The 21,769-nt window shown below is 34.5% G+C and overlaps 4 protein-coding genes and 1 long non-coding RNA gene across 5 annotated transcripts; 1 reads left to right on the top strand and 4 right to left on the bottom strand.

Moving 5' to 3' along the window:
• Positions 1-305: 305 nt before the first annotated feature.
• Positions 306-4,755, bottom strand: LOC130745665 (4-coumarate--CoA ligase 1-like). The gene is made up of 5 exons (XM_057598027.1): positions 3,647-4,755; positions 3,171-3,369; positions 1,009-1,222; positions 671-776; positions 306-575 (listed from the first exon to the last, which is right to left on the bottom strand). Exons 1-5 carry the CDS (start codon positions 4,640-4,642, stop codon positions 456-458), a joined length of 1,635 nt encoding a protein of 544 aa, XP_057454010.1. The 5' UTR covers positions 4,643-4,755; the 3' UTR covers positions 306-455.
• A 2,694-nt stretch (positions 4,756-7,449) lies between these two features.
• Positions 7,450-9,498, top strand: LOC130745667 (uncharacterized). The gene is made up of 2 exons (XR_009021844.1): positions 7,450-8,092; positions 9,097-9,498. It is a non-coding gene; the product is annotated as an uncharacterized LOC130745667 (long non-coding RNA).
• Positions 9,499-10,466: 968 nt separating this feature from the next.
• On the bottom strand, positions 10,467-14,499 carry LOC130745666 (putative glucose-6-phosphate 1-epimerase). The gene is made up of 9 exons (XM_057598028.1): positions 14,309-14,499; positions 13,976-14,050; positions 13,469-13,525; positions 13,226-13,386; positions 12,925-13,065; positions 12,205-12,307; positions 12,008-12,107; positions 11,347-11,590; positions 10,467-10,818 (listed from the first exon to the last, which is right to left on the bottom strand). The coding sequence occupies exons 1-8, from the start codon at positions 14,399-14,401 to the stop codon at positions 11,376-11,378; spliced, it is 945 nt and encodes a 314-aa protein (XP_057454011.1). The 5' UTR covers positions 14,402-14,499; the 3' UTR covers positions 10,467-10,818; positions 11,347-11,375.
• A 951-nt stretch (positions 14,500-15,450) lies between these two features.
• Positions 15,451-18,122, bottom strand: LOC130744654 (probable polygalacturonase At3g15720). The gene is made up of 5 exons (XM_057596821.1): positions 18,021-18,122; positions 17,469-17,493; positions 16,158-16,239; positions 15,964-16,072; positions 15,451-15,816 (listed from the first exon to the last, which is right to left on the bottom strand). The coding sequence occupies exons 1-5, from the start codon at positions 18,120-18,122 to the stop codon at positions 15,451-15,453; spliced, it is 684 nt and encodes a 227-aa protein (XP_057452804.1).
• On the bottom strand, positions 17,760-20,511 carry LOC130744653 (heat shock 70 kDa protein 15-like). The gene is made up of 2 exons (XM_057596820.1): positions 20,405-20,511; positions 17,760-18,517 (listed from the first exon to the last, which is right to left on the bottom strand). Exons 1-2 carry the CDS (start codon positions 20,509-20,511, stop codon positions 18,157-18,159), a joined length of 468 nt encoding a protein of 155 aa, XP_057452803.1. The 3' UTR covers positions 17,760-18,156.
• Between the last annotated feature and the right edge of the window lie 1,258 nt (positions 20,512-21,769).

The following is a 21,769-nucleotide window of genomic DNA, read 5'->3' as shown; positions in this document are numbered from 1 at the left end:
GAAGACAATACGAAAACTCTGTACAAATAAGTGAAATAACTAATGATTTCCTATATATGTACTTTTTTCTATAATTGCTTAGAATTTTACAGAACTTACTAGATTCACTACTTCCATCACCAGTAAATGATGATTCGTCACAATATCTAACCTTGATTCTGTTTCAATTGTAGAAATCTGACATTTTAGAAACTCAAACATAACACGTTAAAATTAAAATCAGTATAATTAAAACTAAAATTGTCTAGTATAAAAAAAGGGTACATACAACTTAAGAAATGTGTCACAAGTACATGACAGAAATATTGAGAAACGGAAGGAGTATCATTGTTTTAAGATTTTATTTCACAAAAATCTCACAATCGGATGTATATATTCTCGTACATCGCACGAGTACACGCACTAATATCATACACTAATAATGTGTAATTTCTTAATGCACGAGAATACATTATTCAATTGGTAACACCCGCTGCAAGCTTGGCCCTTAGGTCCTTTCGTAATATTTTGCCTGAGGGTGACTTGGGAATGGCATCAATGAAGAACACCCGGTTTATTCTTTTGTAAAACACCACCTGCAAAACACACAAACATTATTAAGATCATAAGATTGGATGCATTTGCTGATAAAAATTATAAAAAAAGCAGAAAATGGTTAATTATTTTTTACCTGTTTGGAAACGAACTGCTTAATTTCATCCTCAGTAGTGTCTGTACAACCATTTGATCTCACCACAAATGCAACTGGGACCTCACCCGCTGCTTCATCCTTCATTCTGAACAAAAATTACAAAGTGTCAGGGATTCCATTTCCAACGTTTTTCAAACAATTTTTTTAAGAAATACAAGTAACTCTCACTTTAATACTCAATTGTAACATTTTCTCGTTGATTAGTTGAATTTCATGAGTCTTGCTAAACTAGAAGCGTAACATATATGAATTTCAATCAATCAATAATAATATTAAAATGAGTGTTATAAGCATTTTTCAAAATTTGGTGCACTTACGGGACCACAGCAACATCTGAGATCTTAGGGTGTGAGAGAATAAGGGCTTCGAGTTCAGCTGGAGCCACTTGAAAACCTTTATATTTGATCAATTCCTTCAACCTATCAACGATGAACAACTCATCATCTTCGTCGATGTATCCAATATCACCTGTATGCAACCAACCTTCTTTGTCTATAGTCCTCTCAGTAGCCTCAGGGTCATTTAGATAACCTAAGTGACACAAAGAACAAATCCCTTGTTAAAATACTATTACCTTTGAAAGAGTTTATTTATACTTATCATATAGTATAATCACTTATGCAAGTATTAAAGAAAACTTATACATATAAATATATGACCCATTTATAAGTTATTTTAAATTTATTTTTATGAATTACTTAAAGCACGTAGTTTATGAACAAACAATAAACACTTATTAACATTATTTTTTTTTATTAAACTGTTTACTCAAACTCAACATGTTTTTTAATAAATCAATTATTGCAAGTGTACTTTTTTAACATAATAGTGGCAGACAATACTAAAAGCTTTTTATCCTTCATTTTCTTATATTTAAGTACTATACTTTAACAATCGTGTGGTCTACTAAGGTGGAGTTGCCAATAATATTGTTGGTAGGTGAAAATCTATGTTTTCGGCAATGATACATAATTGAATGAACTCACTTTCCTCAGGGTTGGCATGCTACCCAAGACTCATTTCATGACTTTTTTATGCATAAGTGTTGTGACTTTGACAACAAGTAAGCATTACTTGACAAATGAAGATTTGTTGTTGGAGATGCCTTAACATAAGTCATCGCTTATTAAAATACTTCAACATTAACCAAAGGCTGGAAGTTCTTTTGAAGACAAAGGAACTTTCGTGGTTCGGTGTAGACTAAGCGATAAATACAAGGTGCGTTGAATATTCATTTTTCAAAATGAATGATTTTATAATTAATTGTATTTGATTTTTTCTTCATAATTTACTATTTGATGGTGCAAAAAACAGTAAAGTTTCATATTTTCTTTTCCAAATAAGTTAGTAAGTTACACCAACTCGATTAAAATAACTACCTATCAAACGATGATATAATTTTGTTCTGGGCTGGAACTACCTACATTTTATATATATTGATTAAAAATGTATATTTTATGCAGTCATGAGAATCTCTCATTTACACATTTAAATATTGAGTCATTTATTCAAGATAAGTGAACTCGTATTTCAAATTTCAAGTAACTTATTACAATTTAAAATGTGGATTAGTACTGAATTAAGATCAAAGAAGAAGTACTGATTGGTCCCCGACGTTTACCAATGCCACGATTTTGGTCCCCCACCTAATTTAATTACATGGATGGTCCCCGACGTTGTAGGCCGTGTGCAACGTTAGTCCTACCGTTTATTTCTTAATGGAGGAGGTTTACGTGGACGTCCAGTTGGAGAGAGAAATGAGGTATGAGGAGAGAGGGAAGCACGTGAGTATCACGTGACCCTTATCTGAACCCATTATACCCAAACCCCTGACCTCCCTGGAACGAAGAAGGTAACGCGATTTAGATCCCTAGGGTTTCAGATTTGGGTATAATGAGTTCATATAAGGTTCACGTGAGTTCACGTGATACTCACGTGCTTCCCTCTCTCCTCGGATCTCCTTTTTCTCTCCAACTAGACGTCCACGTAAGCCTCCTCCATTAAGAAATAAACGGTAGGACTAACGTTGCACACGACCTACAACGTCGGGGACCATCCATGTAATTAAATTAGGTGGGGACCAAAATCGTGGCTTTGGTAAACATCGGGGACCAAAGTTGTAATTAAGCCTAATTATAATGACAACACCTCAAATATATGTAGTTTGTAGCAAGAACTGCCACAAATTAAACTGCATAGTTTATAAATTGTTTTTTTGTCTACCTATCTTTTTTGTCAAACATATCAAAACGGTTGGTCATGCGAATGTAAGATTCCTATGACTTAAATGGTAGTAGACGTATTAAATAAAATTATTAATAAAAAATAATTAAACATCATGTTAATATTCTTAAGATTTTATAATATTTATTTAAAACTAATTATAATTAATTTTGATTAAAATTATTCATTTTCCCCTCCTAATATTATTGAATGAATGAATAGGAGTAAGTTTGTTGTCTTGAGTTAGATATAATACCTTTCATGATTTGGTCACCTCTAATACAAATTTCACCAGGTTGATTCCTAGGTAAAGAAGTATCAGTTTCGGGATCCACAATCTTCATCTCTGCATTCCTCACAACAGTTCCACATGCACCTGATTTCACATCTAGCGGCTCTTTAGCAAATGATAAACACATTGTCAACACTGGACCTGCCTCTGTCATCCCATAACCCTGCAAAAATTGATCATCAATTTATTAGCCTTACCTTCTTCCTAAGCTAATCATAAACAATTTAGAAAATCAATTAATCCAATTTCTTAAGTTTAAACAAGTAATTAGGAATTCGAATCATCTACTATTCCCAATAGCAAGTAGTAAAATGACAAGTGTATAAAATTTTCGACCAATTCAGCTTTTGACTAATCAATTTAAACCATTTAATGTAAGAATCAAGAGTCAAGAATTTGCGGCAGATAGCTATAGAAAAAGTTATATAATGAATATTCACCTGTCCAAGTTTGGCTTTGGGGAATTTGGCCCTGACACTGTCTTCAAGCTCCTTCCCAAGTGGTGCTCCACCAGATTTCAACACCCTGATGGAAGAAAGATCATGTTTCTCAAGATCAGGGGACTTAGCAATGGCCAGAACAATCGGCGGCACAACCGGCATAATGGTGATTCTATATTTGTTCACCAGAGGCAGCAAAGCATGAATATCGAACTTGGGCATCAACAAAATCGCAGCTTTGGCTCTTAAGCCACAGAGCAAAACAGAGTTCAGAGAGTAAATGTGAAACAGGGGAAGAACACAGAGTATCACATCTTCACAATGGTAATAGAGGTTTGGATTCTCTCCATCAACTTGTTGAGCAATGCTGGTAACTAACCCCTTGTGTGTTAGCATAACCCCTTTTGGAAGCCCTGTTGTTCCTGAAGAATAAGGCAATGCTACAACATCATCAGGGTTGATCTTCACCTCTGGCATTTCATTTTCATCAGAATCAGCAATTTCACTGAAATGCAAGTACCCATTTGGAGGAGAATCAATGAAAACCAGCTTCAAATCCAAGTCCTTCACCTTTTCATAGTAAGACGCTTGTGTTATGATCAACTTGGAATTTGAAGCTTTTGCTTGTTTGGCGATTTCAGCGGCGGTGAAGAAGGGGTTTGCGGCGGTTGTCATGGCGCCGAGAAAGGAAGCGCCGAGGAAAGAAAACACATATTCTGGAGTGTTAGGGAGGAGGATCATGATAACATCACCTTGTTGGACACCCAATTTGTTGAGACCAGAAGCTACTCGTCGTGCCTTGAGGTCCACGTCGTGGTAAGTGAAAATGTCACCGGTTGGAGCGTTTATCAAACAAGGGCGTGAACCGAACTCTGAGAGATTTTCAAAGCAGTATGAATGTAGGGGAAGGTGTTTGGGAATGTAGATATCAGGAAGCTTGGACTTGAAAATGAACTCCTCCTTGGTTGGTTTTTGCTCCTTGTTCTCGATTGCCATGGTGGGATTGAGGAAGAGGAAGAGAAAAACAGAGGAAATTGTGAGTGTGTATGAATATGGACTATGGAGTCTGAGCTGAATTCCTCTGCCCTGAGAAATGAACAAGAACTATAGTTGTAATATAGGACTTGTTAAGGTGGTGGTTGGTGAGGGACAAAATGGAGAAAATGAGGAAATAATTTTGGAAGAGGATAAATAAAATGGGAAATTGATAACATATAGTTGGTGAGGTGTGAATGTAACTAGAGGAGTTGGTGAGAGTGGTGGATTATGATTTTTGGCAATGCAATTGTGTGGTCAAATCAAACGCCTAATATTTTTGGTTTGTGCTTCTACTTCTTTTTATGTCAAGTAAACCAAATGATAAGTTAGTGTGTTGTTGCGGTTGAGCACTTCAATCTTTAAATAAGTGGTTAGAGGTTTCGACTCCTAATTTTAATTAGTAGAAAAAACTCTTTAAACATCTCATAGCCTCATTCAGCTTAGTTTATTCACAGTAGAGTCATGAATTAGTCTTCCGAGTATCGGTTGTTATCATAACTAAAAAAACCAAATCATACATTTTTTTTTTTGTCAACATTGTCATTACCAACCACAAGACCAAATCATTTTCTGTGGCAAGTGGCAACACAATCTTGTTAGTGTGGATGAGATTCCCTATTCGGCTATTTCCCACTTATCTTCTTCACCTACCGCGCCATGACCCACCGTCCGGTATTGGTGGTTAAATGGACTTGGGCCCATGGGCTGATTTAATGGATTACTGGGCCAGAGCCTTTACTTCACCGTGGGCTTTTTCTGTTGCATCTATTTAATTACTCCCTGTTTGGATACTATCTGAAACCTAAAAGTTCGGCATCATGGGACAGGAAGTACTGGGTTCCCCTTGGAATTAATACAAACGGGCCCTTAGCGATCTTCATGCCAAAACTCAAAAGAAAGAAGGCTGCATGAATGGTAAGAAGGTTATAATTTTTTTCTTTTCACACCATGTTTTATAAAACTCATACACATAATGATATCTCGTGTGACAACAGGGTTAATTAATCAATAAACCCTTGTTGAGCGAATATATACTATGGTTCCAAAATGTAAAGAAAGGAAGAATAGTAAGAAAAACAAGTAGTCGGAACGTGCAAGAAAAATGAAGGTTGGATCGGGGAATAGCTGCAATGTCATGAAGAACTAGTGGGGAGATTATAGAAGATATGTGCAGGTTCGTAACGTTAGCGTTTACTTCATTCTATGCAGTTTTTTGTTAATGAGGAAACATTAATGATATTAAACGTAAAACAAGTTAAAACTGTTCCATTGTATTTCAACACAAGATTTATATTGAATATATATTCCTTTCCAAAAGAAAAACAAGATTGAATATTGATAGCCATGGAGAAAAACATTTTTAAAATAATTTATTTTTATCTTAAAATAATTATCTTTCATGTTTATCTATTTTTTTATTAAACATAAACATGTTAAAGTAATAATAAATAGTAATGAGAGGAATAACAAAATATACGACCTACAATAGAAGACGACGATTGAAGGGTATTTACTGAATTTTTCTCCTCCGCAAACTTCATTCTCGTCACCTCGCCTTTACAATATGATAATCGCTAGCCCACGCTTTTAGGGCCCAATCTAGAAGAGCCCTAATTCTAAACCTCATATTAACCGGGATGTATTCAGTGGCGGATCCAGGACCCGGAGCTAGGGGTTCAAATTTTTCAAACGAACACATCGATAAAAATAATTAAAAATAACTTTAATATGTTTATACTAATAAATTATACAAGTCATAACTGTCCTTTACGTGATTTCATATTCTGAAATCGTTGAATAATAAGCTCGAAGTCAATGATATTGAATACATCACTCTTAATGTAAGTAACTAAACAGTCGTTCATCCATGTATCTCTCATTCGGTTACGCAACCTATTTTTCACAATATTCATAGCAACAAGCAAAATCAGTGTAAATTTCATAAGAAGATAAACTTGTGGATAAACAATATGTTTTCCTTTTTCAACCAACTTCTCTGAAAGATGTTGGAGTCCTTTTAAAGAGGTAAATTCATCATTCCTACGCATACCGATGATGTAAGAATCTAGTGCATCACCAGACAACAAACACCTCTAAATTAAATGGAGTGAACTCATTTGGATAAAAACTTGCAAATTTCAACACCTTTGCCTTATCAAAAACAGAGAACAAATTACACGGATCCAAATAAGCCAAACAAAGGAGCAATTGAGTATTAATCTCACCAAAGCGATCATTAAGTTCTTAAAGTTGCATGTCTATCACGGTATAAAATAACTCAACATGATAATGATGTTTTGTTGTAATGCTATGGGTTTGACGTCGTGACTACCCATGCCAGTACTAACAAACACACTTTATGAGAATGTCATCTTCGATCTTGTTGCAAAGTTGAGTCTTAACAACATTCGTTGCAAAAAAAGTTCTCTCTCAAGCACTTAAGTAAATACTTATGTGATAAAGATAAACTCAAATAAGTTCCTTTTTTTGTGCTTCGGAAAATCAAATAAGTTCTTCTTAATATGACATATTCTAAGTTATTTGACAAAATGAAAAAATTTAGATAGACCAAAACCGGTATAAACATAGAATCTTAGTAAGAGGCTGGCCTTTCATTTCTAAACACAGAACAAACACGTGGTTCAAACTGAGCGGTTGTGGTTTGCTCTCCATTTTGGCATTTAGCCATTCAAATTTGCCGGCCAAAATTTTTATTTTTATTTGACACTTGTTGGAACCATATGTCTAGTTGATCCGAGAATTACTGAAATAATACGGCAATCTGAATAAATTGAATGATTTTAATATGACCTCACTTTAATATAGATCTAGTTATATCATTATCGTTATTAATGGACAATAAATTACTGGGAAATCATACATCTGAAACAAAAAATTGCATGTATGGGTTAGAATAGGACTAGCAATAATAATATAGTATTAGATATTGAACATTAAGCGTCGGTGATATGAAATGTGTGTGGTGTGGAGCACTATCACTGTATATGAATTTGTAATATTGCTCACTGGATGGGGGAACTCTCACACTCATAGAAAGTCATTGCATAGTGTTTCAGAAGTGTCTTTTTCTCTCTTCCAAGTAAAAGGGGTAAGGTGTCTAATCTAAGGTTTTGATATATACTTTGCCTGAAAAGGTAGAGAAAGATTGTGATGATTGATTGCCAATATACAATCTAATCCAATACAAGCCACCCTCTTCAAAGTGATTTCCAATAGAGTAGTGAGTTAGAGCGTGGAGTGGTCGATGTGAATCATTAAGAAGAGGAGAAGAAGAGTAGTAAGGACTAAGGAGGTGAATGATGGTGGTGAGTATTTGGCAAAAGATGATTTTTCCTGTTAGGCGTGTTTGGCTTGCTCTCTCTGCTCGACTCAAGTCTCGCAAGACTGGTCAGTACAATCTTCATCTCCCTCATCATCAACCTCTTATTTTTCTTCTTTCCCTTGTCTCTCATACTCCAACACAAGCATCTCATGCCTCATATTATGAATCAATTGAAATTGTACCAAAACAATTTTTGTAGCTTCTCATGTTATGTCAAATTCGATCTCTTAAAAAGATATATGGCGTATTAGAAGTAATAGATAGTGTTTGTTAACATGGTGATGATAGTAGTTGGTGAAGAAGAACAAGAAAAATGGCTTGCTCTAACCTAAGAATCACTCTGTTTTTACTTTGAATAAGTCTTGATTCAGGGCTCCAAAAGGGGAGGGATAAGATAGGATTCGCATATTCTTCAGTACCATTTTTAAAAAATTGAAATACATTTTATACGTGATTATGAAAATAGCCATGAAAAACATCCTTCTATTATTTCAGTTCCATTTTAGTGATGCCTGTGGACTAAGGTTAACATCAAGCATCTTCATAAGAATATTCTAAATTCTCATTTTCTAATTAGTCTAGAATGATTTCTTTGTCCTAAAATATCAAATCTACTTACCTTTTTATTTCAAGAGGATATAAACTTTATAAATAATCACCTTTAAAAAAAAGAACAGACAAATGGATGGTGTAAAATTGTCTTCTGTATAACTTTATAAATGATCATATACTTTGCTGATATTTTATATAAATGAAAAGGATCTAAAATAGTATATACTATATAGTATTGGGAACTTATTTTTATAGCGTTTACATTTATGTGAATATAAGAAATGAGAAGTGTTTGAAAATCCTTTAATAATTGATTCAATGCTTATATCTGAGTTTTAAAAATTAATTCTGATGGAATAAAAGCTTATCTAAACATGCTGCAATAAAACTACTCTTATAAGTATATTCTAGTAGTGATGGTTTTTTTGAGAATCTAGTAGTGATGGTTATTAACTAAGAATATATGCATCTCAAAGGGACTAGTGTTACTGATAGTGCATTTTGGTGTTTGGTGCAGGGGCAGGGCTGCTTAAGCTTCATGATGATGTACAGACTTGTGAGTATGAAGACGTACAAGTGATGTGGGAAATGCTTCAAAGAACAGAAAGTGATGGTTCAACCATAGTGAAGCTTCAGAATCCAATCACACTTAACCAACAACGTTCAACTTTGATGCTTTATCACTAGAAGTGCTTCTGCAAGTGTCTTCTCATTGTCAGCATTGCAGAGGTATAGTTATAATACATGGTCTTTACTACTTAAGTCCAAATCAGTATGATGAGTTGATGACACAACCCCATCATGCTTTCTCTCTCACAATTGAAAAATGTAGAGTACCGTATGACAATGATATGTAAATACACCAATGTTTGTATAGGCCACGCCAAGAGCTTTTCTAATACACATGAACTTCGATCGAGTCGTAGAGTAGCATGTTTGGTAACATTCTACAATTGATTTTGATTCTAATGACAAAATCAATTTTGATCAGAAACTATGGTGAGTAACCTCTGAATGTCAGAGTTGATTCTAAGAAAACATAAGTTGATTCAAATACGTTATAAAATTGCCTAATAGATAAAAAGAACATAGAGGATGACACCGTAATCCTAATTTATAACTGAACTTCTTCCCCTTTTTCCTCTGAATAAGTATTCTTCTTTCTGCTGAAATATTCTTCTTTCGGATCCTCTTCTTTCTGCTTCTTTCCAGAATTATGCTGAAAGTAAGGGGAAGACTGGGGAGTCGTTGGAGAATAAGTATAGGGGAACCGGTGATAATAATTTGGAATCAGGAATTGGATTTTTGGAATCAGACTGCTGGGCACTATGCCCAGCAGTCTGATTCCAAAAATCCAATTCCTGATTCCAAATTATTATCACCGGTTCCCCTATACTTATTCTCCAACGACTCCCCAGTCTTCCCCTTACTTTCAGCATAATTCTGGAAACCCGCGAGGAAAGATGGCTTTCCACGCACTAAAAAGAAGCAGAAAGAAGAGGATCCGAAAGAAGAATACTTCAGCAGAAAGAAAAGGAAAAATGGGAAGAAGTTCAGTTATAAATTAGGATTACGGTGTCATCCTTTACCAATTTCACAGTTGTCTATCCTCCATACTGTATTAGTTTCTTTACCAAAAGTAAATAGATCGATTACTATTTCTTAAAATCTGGTTCAATGATGTCTTAAGAAGGTGAAGGAAGGAGGGACAAACCTCGACACATCATACACAATCATAAATTGATGATAGTCTTCCCCCCAAAAAATGTAAGATACCCTTAATGGAAATTTATGAGGACTTCAGAAGCACGGAAAGAAAGTGCCTTTAGTAAGGAACCCCTTAAACTGGATAGCGTTGGTTGATCATATTCAATGCAATGTATCAAGAAAAAAACCGAGAAATGTTTCCTAAACAGGTGAAATGAGGTTAACAAATAAAAGAATAAGAACAAAATTATACAACTACTATTAACTTTAAGGGACGGGTGTTCAAAGTTCAAACTTCAAATAAAAGAGGATATATGCCTCTAGGGATGCAATGTTCTATTCTCCTAAAGGAAAAATTTGGGCAGATCTACAAATACCAAGTTCTTTTTTCAGCAACCTACTTCATCTCTGCCCCAAGCAGCTGAACATACTCAAGGCCAAAAGCGACATTGACAATTTTGTAGATAGTCCCCCCCTTGAACCTGAAGAAAATCTGAGCGAGAATGACAGCACCATTAACGCATCAAAGATCCTACAAGAAATTCACTTAAATCAGTAAATGCATCAAACCCTGATAAAGAAAAAAGAAGGGATTAGGGGACCATGTTGCAATAATAGATTGAAAATTTTCTTCCAGTCCATATTATTAATTTACTGATTCACCAATTGGCAATTTTCTTGCACTAACAGAAAAAAATGTTCAAACAATTGATAGCTTAAAGCTGTCTTTCTACAGAAAGTCAGAACAAAAAAATTTTAAAAATAATAATTCACTGGATTAATAACATCACATGACATTCATGATATAACTCAAGCAACAAATGCAAATAATGCAACACTGGAAACTCTATGGGACAGGTGACCATCTCTGACTAAGAATATAAGTAAATCCTTAATCCTGTGTTTCATTTTATATATGAAGTTACAAAATAACTTTTGTAAGGTTAGTTTCACCCAAAAAATCCAACCAATGGAAATAAATTTGGTATCAAACATTATCTAATAAAATTCATAATAACTTGATATAACTTTTGCAATCCATCAAGATTCAGTGAAGTACCTGTACGAAGATGCAACTGAACCGTTCTTCTAGTGATTTAAAAGTACTTTCCGGGGGTCCAGTTGGCCACTGCAATAACTCGAAGGAACTGCAGATATTTCCTGCCTTCCTTTCCACTCTTCACCAGGTTTGAGAGTGATTGCTTTTTCTACACAAGCAGCCTCAACACAGAGCATATGTTTGTACTCATCATCCCCCAAATCAGATATAGTCTTTGCTTTCTTGTCCCACGGGTTCCATACCACTGCAGAGAAAATTGGCATTACTATTACACACTGAAACAAACTTGTTTCCAACACCATACCACAAACACCAGACAAAACCAGTTTCATTGTCCCAAGTCTCCACAACTGCAGTTTGGATAGATATATATTCACAATTTCAATACAGAATATGAACAAGTCAATTACGTAACATTAAAAGGAATCCTGAGATATAACTTCAATGAAATTAGATTTCCTGAATGGGTTATTGTTTGCCAAATATATGTATACCCAACCTATCCAGTATCCATGACTATTGAGTATCAGAAGATAAAGGTTGTACAGATCCTTGATCATTCATTTCTCCAACCATTTCATTCAAAACCTTCACCATCTCATATCAAATTTATCACGATCAACATGTACATAAGGAAGGATGTTAATACGGCTAAACTCACCAGCATCAGGAAGCCCATCTTTCCGCAATACAAAAGTTCTCTTCCTTTCATGGTCTATGATAGCAATTTTTGTGGGCGTACTTACATATGTTTTGTCCACCTTCACCATCAAAGAAACCAAAGTGCAACTGTTACTTAATTGAACCAATAAAATATAATCAACAAAAGAAGCTACTCCACTTATAACAGAAGCTAACCTCAGACTCAAATGTAATAGCATCCCCTTGTTCAGTAGATCTCTCTCTATTCTTCAAGTTGTCCAGATAATCCAGTGTCTCTAGTCCTTCTACCCGAACTTCACTGAAAATAAGCAAGGTGGCAATTAGCTTGCAAACATTGCAAGTCTTAAATCCCAGTGGAACACAATTTTGTGATGAGACATTAAACAAGACCAAATGCAAACCAAATGCAAACCACAATACTCAGTGATGCAAATGTCTGAAAAAAATTTATTATACAAAAATGTTACATATTCAAATTTACAATAACTCATACCTTTAAAAGTTGTTCAAGAATGTTTTAGATTTTTGTACCTTTTTATTAAGAACAGGCTAAGCATAAGGTATTTGTATTCAAACATAAATGACGGACACTAAAGTTTCCAAAATTTCATAAAAAGTAAAAGACGGGCACTATAGTTTTTTCTTTTCCATAAATATCAAATTTAATTATTAATGAAAAAAGTCGGTGAGGATTTATCTATTTCCCACGCCATAAAACAACTTATGACATTATATGTTTTAATCAGCAATGAGCAAACTTATTTAAAGAGAGAATGAGGCAAGATCATGTTGTATGCCACTTGACTAAGATTATTAGAAGATCATGTTGTAAACATGAATTGAGCATGACTGCATGAGTAAAGAGAGACATTAGAAGATGTATATATCATTTGGTATCCAAGGCTAGAATTAAACCTGATGTCAGTAACGTAGAAGTATGTATGATAGGCAAATGTGAAGGTAAAGGATTTCCCATCTGTATTTGTATTTCGAATGCGAGATGTCATCATCAAATCTCCTCCAGGTCCCAGCGCTATCCTCAGGCGAAACTCAAATCTGCGAGCAAATTATCATAAAATATTCTTTTAATCCAAGTTACTAAACCAAAAGATTGGGGAGAGGGGGTGAGTACAATACAAAGGAAGACAGAGATGGTTTAAGAATATCAAACTCCCTTCTTGACAGTGACAGTAATTATCTAAGTTAGGGTATATACCTGTGAGGCCAATTCTTTGTATCTTCTTCAGAGTTCGTAAGAATCAAATCAATGAAAGCTCTGCTGGTGCTATTTGTTGGAAATGGTGGGGGATTAGGATCTAAGGTCCATAACCTGTTCCTTGCAAATCCATGTTGTTCAAGAGAGCCCATATTTGAAAACTGCATTTGTGTAGAAGAATTACTTAAAGAAACAAACTAAATGGAATGAAAATAAAGAAGCTCAAGAAGAAGATACACATACTTGAGGAAAGCATATCGGAATGCCTCCACGTATAGATTTCGGTGGCTTAAAATTAGCCTGCAGTGATTCATCGAAAAAAACATAACAAACAGTATTAAACCCAAACTGGAGATGAATCAACTGCTATAATCAGGTTCCTGACAATATTCCATAAAAACTAGAAATACCATATTGATTCATTTAGAATTTAACCGATCAATATACGATGTCATGTCACTTCCTTTTAAGACGCGTATCTAACTGAAACTAATTAACTAGTTATGTAAATTTTCTCGATACAAGTATAATTTAGATTACATATATGCTTGAATGTCTAAGATATAAGTGTTCTAATTCTTTTTGCCAAATAAAAAACCCACATTCTAATACTACTATTCATGATTATGACATGCGTGAAAGGGGAAAAATGGATCATAATTTAGGCAAATCACCATCACCAACCTAGTCACGGGAAGATCCATGAAACCTAAAAGTAAGATAACGCTGCAGGATGATGTGATTGCTTACCTTACCACTGACAAAGAGCAATTCTTCCCCAAGTTCATTCTTCCAAGATGTAATCTGACCCCCATAAAGATACACCTGCATGAAAACACACAATCCATAAAATGAAAAATTCATTTGTTTCTGTAATTAGGGATTGCATTGTACTAATTCATTTGTTTATGGATCATATCAAGAAAATAGCCATCAATTCAATTCAATTCAATTGTGAATTCATTGCAAGAATTCAAAAACATATGCGGTGGTCGCAATTCGCAAATTGCAAAAGAATGGAATTATCATTGAAATTGAAATTGAAATCGCGTTTTGAGGATGAGAATGAGAATGATATTATACCTCGCAAGAGAAACCACGAACTTCCCTGAGAATGATCTTGTCCAGGCCATTAACGCCCTTACACTGCTGCACGTACACGGTTTCTCGTGACATTTCTTTGTTTCTTGAGAATAAGAAACAATCAATCAATTGAATGAAAAAAATGGAAATGGAAATGGCCTCATTCCTATGATACGCACCTTTCTCTCAACTATATATATAGCCAATACCTCATCACGAGAAAGTGACTCTATCTTTTCGTCCTTTTCAATTTTGGGGCACACATATTAAATATTTTTTGTATATTATAAGGTGTCTCATTCACAATATGGATATAATATGCATTCCCACATGTAAACAAACAAAAATATAAGTCGACCACAACTCCTTAACCAATAAGTTCCGATTATCAACCAATTATCACAAAAGTTTGACTGGTTTGATCCTTGAGTCATGTGTATGAAAAACGATTTGAAGTGGGAAAAGTTTACTAATAGATCCGTTATAGATTTACTAGTTTAACATATCAATAATAGATAATCAAACACATAAATAAGTTATCTAGCAACATTAATTCTTAATAAGAAGTTTCAATGTCTAGAACTTGAAACTTGAAAAGTGCAACTTGTCAAGGATATCTTTATTTCTTTTGGCACAAAATCAAGGATTTTATTGAAACGGGACTAATAGCCCAAAAGTACAAAGCTGATTCTTCTGGACTATAGAAATGTAGAATCCAATGCAACTTAACTTAGTACAGGAGATGTAAACACAGCAAAATGCATTGGGTCTTACTAACTACTTCGAAACCCTAATCAGCTAGTCTCAACTCAAGAACAGTTAACAATGGGAATCTTTAGTCGGTATCCCTGGGGTGGAAGTCTTGCTTTTCTTACTTTCTTTGGTGGAGGATGTTATCTTTGTCTTTTTGGCACCAGTGTGACCTCCCTTCTTACTTCCTTTCTACCTTTCCGCTCCGCACCTTCTCCTTAGCAGTACGAAGAGAGTCGCTCTAGACTCTTCCAGTGCCCTTAAGCTTAAGTTAAGTAGTTCGGCGTGGTATTCATTATACCCAGAGAATAGGACATGGAATTGATAGAGTCATTAGTTCAAGACCGAGGGGGCAACTCAATACAATAGAGGTAGGCGAGCCATCTTTCAGGCTAAGGAAGCAGGTGTCTCCCCCCAACAAGGAAAGGAGCGAAGGGAAGAGAGAGTTCAGTGACCCATGAAGTGAATGTCCCATGAACGTTTTTACACAATGATTGTGCACTTTTCCCTGCAGATGCAAAGGTTATGTCAATATGATCTAATACAATGTCGGAGCAGCCAACGGGGTCACAATTCAGTGAGATTGCCTCCACGAAAACTGTGGTTCCTGTGATGTTACGGTAAGTAACATCACTCACTTTCACTACAGGGCCATTACGTTGAAAATCATTATAATTTTGGTCAATGATAATAGGATTCTTTGCTCCATTGAGTATAATATCTTCAAATGTTATCTTTCTGGCATACCCGGATCCTCCCTAATTAAAAACACATAAATTGATTGAGATTTAATCACTTGTTTCTTTATATATAGCAGTTCATCTAATACTAGAACCAATTGCACTTTTTTGACAAATCAAAACGATAATGTTTGAATTTCAATGTAATTATAGTCGATTTGTTACCTGCCATGTCTTGATCCTAGCTCCATTTTTTGTTCCTTGGAAGATGCAATTTCTCACATGTACCTCTTCTACTGTCTCAAACTTTCCATCTTTCCCAAGGCTCCCAACACTAAAGATCAACAACACAATCCAAAGTGAGTTTAAATTTAAGTCAAGGATATCAATAACATAATCTCAACATTAAGGGGATTGACCTGATGCCATGGCCACGACCACAAGTAATACCAGTTATGTTGAGGAAAGAGCAATCATTATTGATGGCAATGCAGTTGTCTCCTGTATGTATAAAAATTATTAACTATTAACATAAATCAAAATAAGGTTCGAAAACTTCAAACAAAAAATGATCAATACTTATTTGAAAATTTAATGTTATACATAAAAAAGAGAATTATTCTTCCTCTATTCCATGTCATGTGTCACCACCATGTTGACTAAGTTTCTCTTCATTAAAAAATGACTTCATCTACATATTTTTTTATACATAATATAATTTCAATTTTAAACATATTGATGATATTAATGAAATTATTAAATTCATTGTTTATGATTTATTTGTCTCATTAAAATTTCAATTACAATTATTATTAGTATTATTATAATAATAATTATTATTATGATGTTTAAAATTCAAAATTATGTACCTTATAATTTGGATGGTATATTCTACGGTGAAGGGTGGTGGAAGCGATTATTAGGGGGTTCGGGAGTTGTTTGTGGTGGTTGTATTGACAATGTGATATAAAGGGCGGTAGTGGAAACTATGGCGTAGCAGTGGTGAAGGGTGGTGGTGACATAGGGTGGTGGTTGTGGAAGTAGTGGTTGTGATAGAATGATGGAGTAAGGGTGATGGTTGTAGTAGTGGCAATAGTGGGGGTGGTGGAAGCAATTCTAAGAAGGAATATGGATGTGGTAGTGCGGCGACAGTAGTGCTGATAGTGATTATTGTAGTGTTGTAGGATGGTGGTTGCGGCAATGACAGTGGCAAAGACGACAACTATGGTGGCAAATGCGAAGGGTGGTGTTTTTGGTAGTCGTGGTGGCGGCAGCAGTGGTGGATGGTGGCAATAGAGTGGTGGTAGTGGTAATGGCGGTGGTGGAGGGTGGTGGGGGAGGTGTGTGGTGGAGTTCGTTGCGGTGGTGGCAGTGACAGTGGTGGTGACAGTGTTGTAAGGCGGTGGTAAAGGGTGGTGGTCTTTATGGGAGTGGAGTTGGCAGTGGTTGGTGGTGGCGATAGCGATACAGCGATGGCATGACAATGGCGGAATGTGTACTATTTGTGGTGGCAATGGTGGAGAGTGGTGGTGGTCACAAGTAATTCATATGTCACAATATTATCAGATCTTATTCATCATTTATATGGTGGATTAAATAACTCATCATTTTATGTAGACAAGTAGATTGATGAATAAATTTATACAATAGAATATTAACACCAAATATTGAATAAACTCATAATGTATTGTATTGTATAAGTTTATACTATCATACTTAATACAACATACCAAACGAGTTCTCATTAACAAGATTCTAAACATAAATATCTTATGTAAAATAATGATCCAAAAGATTTTTCGCACTTAACATTAGCATTTTATTTTTTATGAAATATTAATATATAGAATCCATAAAAAATCAAATTTAAATATATATTTCTAACCAGTGATTGTTTGAATCTTTAGGTTGAGAGTTCAATTTATAGGAGTCAATGTCTTAGGTAGACTTTTGACCTTCATCACACCCATGTCATAATTGCGAGAGATTAATTTATTTTTTTTTGAAAGTGAAAATCCCACATAAAATGAAATTAAGGTCCTGTAGGGGAAAGTAACATTATAATCTAAAAATGGTTACACATAATCTATAAACTTGGATAACGTCAATTTGGCATATTCCCACCGCATTTGGGAAGACAGACCAAACATAATAATTTTCTCTTCAAAACCTTTTTTTTTTGAAAAAGTCTGGATTCTAGAGACCATCATAATAATGTTGATTGAAACTCAAGTAACTAACCAGCCAACAAACAAAGGGTTCTACACCAGACAGCCACTCACTGTGATCCTGCCCAAAACCAAAACCACTTTTCCAGGCCAAACTGAACTGATATGATTATCATACACAAGGTAGTAGATATACACTACCCACCAGTCTAGCATGAACTTGAGATGAGAACAAACCAACATAAAAAGATTAGGTAGAGCCTGAGTTCTCTAGCTTATCAGTCTCCATTGGTTCAGAAGAAGCTGGTGGGGCCTGATTACCGTTATCCCCTACATTCTCACGAGTGTTGGCATTAGCATCCCCCTGAGGTTGCTGCTGCTCACCACCCTTAGAAGGTGGGGTTGGTGGTGTCTGCGGCGTAGCTGGCTTGGCTGGCCTTGGTTTTGTCATAATCGGCTTGCAGAACCTATCAACAGCCTCAGCTTTCTTTCTTATTTCAGCGGACAAGAGTACAAGATTGGCATATTTTGGAAGTGAGTCCTGCTGCTTCTTCTCCCTAAGCCAGTTCTCAGCTTCAACACACTCATTTAAGACCTTTTGTATGTTTTTTCTAACAAACATTTATATATTTGTGCAATGAAAAATTATGAAAAGCTTTTTATGAACAAAAAAAATTATAAAAAATTTCAAACATAAATTTTAGATATTATATAATAACAGTCACCCGTGCATTGCACGGGTCATTCAACTAGTTATGAAAATAAAATAAACAAAAAATAAAAAAATGCCAAAAATAAAAAAAGGTTAAAAAATCCAATTAAAACTTTAATTTAGATTCAATTTAGATTGTTTGGGTACATGATTCGATTTAGATATATAATCTATCTATATATATATTAAAGCAGTAACATTCCAAGCATGTCATTATCAAAAACCTCAGCTCTTGAATATTTTGCAATATTTTATTCCCTTCCCTTTGCACCACAACTCGACACGTGTCCCTTAAGGATTATTATATTCATTTTTATTCCTCCATCCTTCATTCTCCCTCTTCTCCCACTATCTCCATTAATTTTATCTTAACCCATTATCTTGGCTTAAGTATAGAATTATTCTGAGTGTTTAATGTTGGACAAATTTCAATGTACAATTAACATTAATCTTCATTCCTTTTCTCTCTCTTCTTCCTCCCCTTTCTCATGCTGTTGAAAAACAGTTTATGTATCTGGTCCCTTTTTCCTTAATATTCGAATTTTTTTAAATTAGTTGCCTCCTTTGAATGGATTTCTCCATTCCCTATTTTTTATTTATTCCGCCCCACTAAGTAATTAATTGTTTCTATTTATTAAAGAATATTTAATTTTAATTTCATTCCTTTTCTCTCCCTTTTTTTATTTCCTTTCTCACATTATGTTTTCACGTTGATATATGTGAACCACTCTTCCTTATTATCAGAATAAATTTCAAATTCTTTATCCTCCATTGATTGGCTCAACATTCCATTCTCCATTCCCTTTTTTTTTCACGCCCATTAATGGATATTGGGACTTTGTGTTTTGTTTTTCTCTATATGTGCCCAATAATGGTTTGTTCATCCCCCCTTATTTTGTTGTTTATAATTCTTTTTTTGAAATGAAAATCCAAAGGTTTCAACCCATGTAGAGTCTTCTTCTATATAAGTAGTTGTGTTGTGATGCCCTCATCCACAGTCCCTTCTGAATTAAGTGTTTATCTTCTTCATAATTTGTTCTTCTTTCCCTCTTGAAATGTCTCTCAGAGTTGATGATGTGTCCAAGATTGATGCTTCCAAAGAAACTTGGGTCATTGTTGTGAAGGTTGTAAGGCTGTGGTTAACTCCTAGCTACTTTGGATCTAAGCTTCCTTCATCGTTGGAGATGGTTTTGATGGACTCCAAGGTTACATTTTTACCCTATACTCCTCAATGTTTATGGGTTTATGTTTTGAGAATCCTTTTTTACTGTTCTTTTTTGTTTTTATTTAGGGCTGCAAAATACATGCTTCAATCCGGCGTACTTGCTAGGTATGTAATGTGTTTCACATGATAATTGCTAGGCTGAATAATAATTTATTTTTTCCAGTGATTTATTATTAATTTTAAAATAAATAACTACATTATTGCTCAGGCAATGTTAATTGATTTTGGGTTGGCAAAAGACAGAGATGGAGGCTGCTACCTGAGGTGTGCTTTTTTGTTCATGTTTTCTTATTATCACTTTTCCCCTTGATATATTGTTAGTGTCGCAATTCTTTCTTCTATAGAGGATGCTTCTCGGGACATGAAACATTTAAAGTGTTGTCTATACTCTATCAGTGAGCATCTTGGACATATGAGATTCTAAGTTTTTACATTAAAATGGTTGGTAGGTCACCATTGTGAGCCTGTAAAATCCCTATAGATTTTGTATCAAAATCAGAGTCCTCTCTGGATCTCTTCAGTATGCATAATATGTTGCAAGCTCCCTTTGGTGTTTTATACCTGGTCATGTGCAAGGCAAATATTTGCTGTATGAATGCACATAGTGGAATTCCTATGTGTCTATCATATTTTCTCCCACTATCTCTATCATATTTTCTCTCCCCCATTATCTCGGTCTCATCATATAATTATACTGAGGATTTAATGGTGGTCAAATTTATATGTGCAATTAACATTAATTTTCTTAGATATATGTCCTAATGGTGGTCAAATTTCTATTGCAATTTCTACGTGGAATTCCTATGTGTCTTCCTCACATCTCTTCCCTCCATTCCTAGATACATGTCCTTTTCTCATTTTTTTCGTTTTTTAATTCTAAATTAATTATTCCTTCTCTCTCAGTCATTTAAGTAGCCCAATTCTCTATTCAAAATCTCATTCAACCCAATTGCAGTATTTATTTATTCCCTTTCTAGGTAGACTGCAAGACTAGCCATATTTCTGTTTCAAAAAAAAAGGCATATTTTCGTGCCCAATTCTTTGAACCTCTTAAAATTCCTTAATTCTAGGTTCATTCGGTTTGTTTATAAAAAAATCCGTATTAAATCCGTTATTAAATCCTCTAAAAAATGCTTTGATCTTCAAAAAAAAATCGGTTTATTTAAAAATATAAACTTATTAAAATCATTTTGTTTAATTAATAGTTTTTAATAGTTGAGTTAAAAAAAATCTTATAGTGAATCACAATGCATAATTGCATATTAACAATTTATAGTTGAGTTCAATTTTTTTTTATAGTTATCTCTAATTCAAATGCATATTTAAACCATTTTGGGTGGTTATCAAGACTGAAAGTTGTTTCTTATCTCTTTCTCACTCAATAGTCAACAGCTTCCTCAATACCTTTCATAAACTTGGAATTATTACTAATTTTTTGAAACTTTGGAATGGCTCAATTGATATTTCATATTTTATTGAAGGGTAAGTATGTATTAAGCCATCTAATTAATTTTATTTTTGATTTTTTTAATCTGCAATATATCTAACATTAATTTTGGGCTCAAATTTTGATCCCACTACCTATCTCTACACCAATCAGGTTTTAGCATATTAAAAAATATAAAAAAACGGATAAACTATGATTATTTCCACCACATAATTAGTCAATTATATTTAACTTCTACTATGTAAAATCCCACTACCATTAACTGCTTCCATTTTTCCATGGTTGGTTTTTATTTACACGAGTTATTTTAAGTGGTTATTTGAATTCAAAACTACTAATATGAATTGACTAGAGCAATGAAACGTGTTTGGTCAAGTAATTGTTCTTGGAGATCATCACCAATATTTATCTCCATTTAAACCAATTATTGGACCAAGGTTATGCAACCATTTTGCCAACCCATTTTGTCATCTTCGATG

The sequence above is a fragment of the Lotus japonicus genome, chromosome 3 (assembly GCF_012489685.1).
Source record: "Lotus japonicus ecotype B-129 chromosome 3, LjGifu_v1.2".
In the NCBI taxonomy this organism is placed as follows: Eukaryota; Viridiplantae; Streptophyta; class Magnoliopsida; order Fabales; family Fabaceae; genus Lotus; species Lotus japonicus.
Note: the sequence above shows the minus strand (reverse complement) of the source record. Positions and strands in the feature narration are given on the sequence as shown.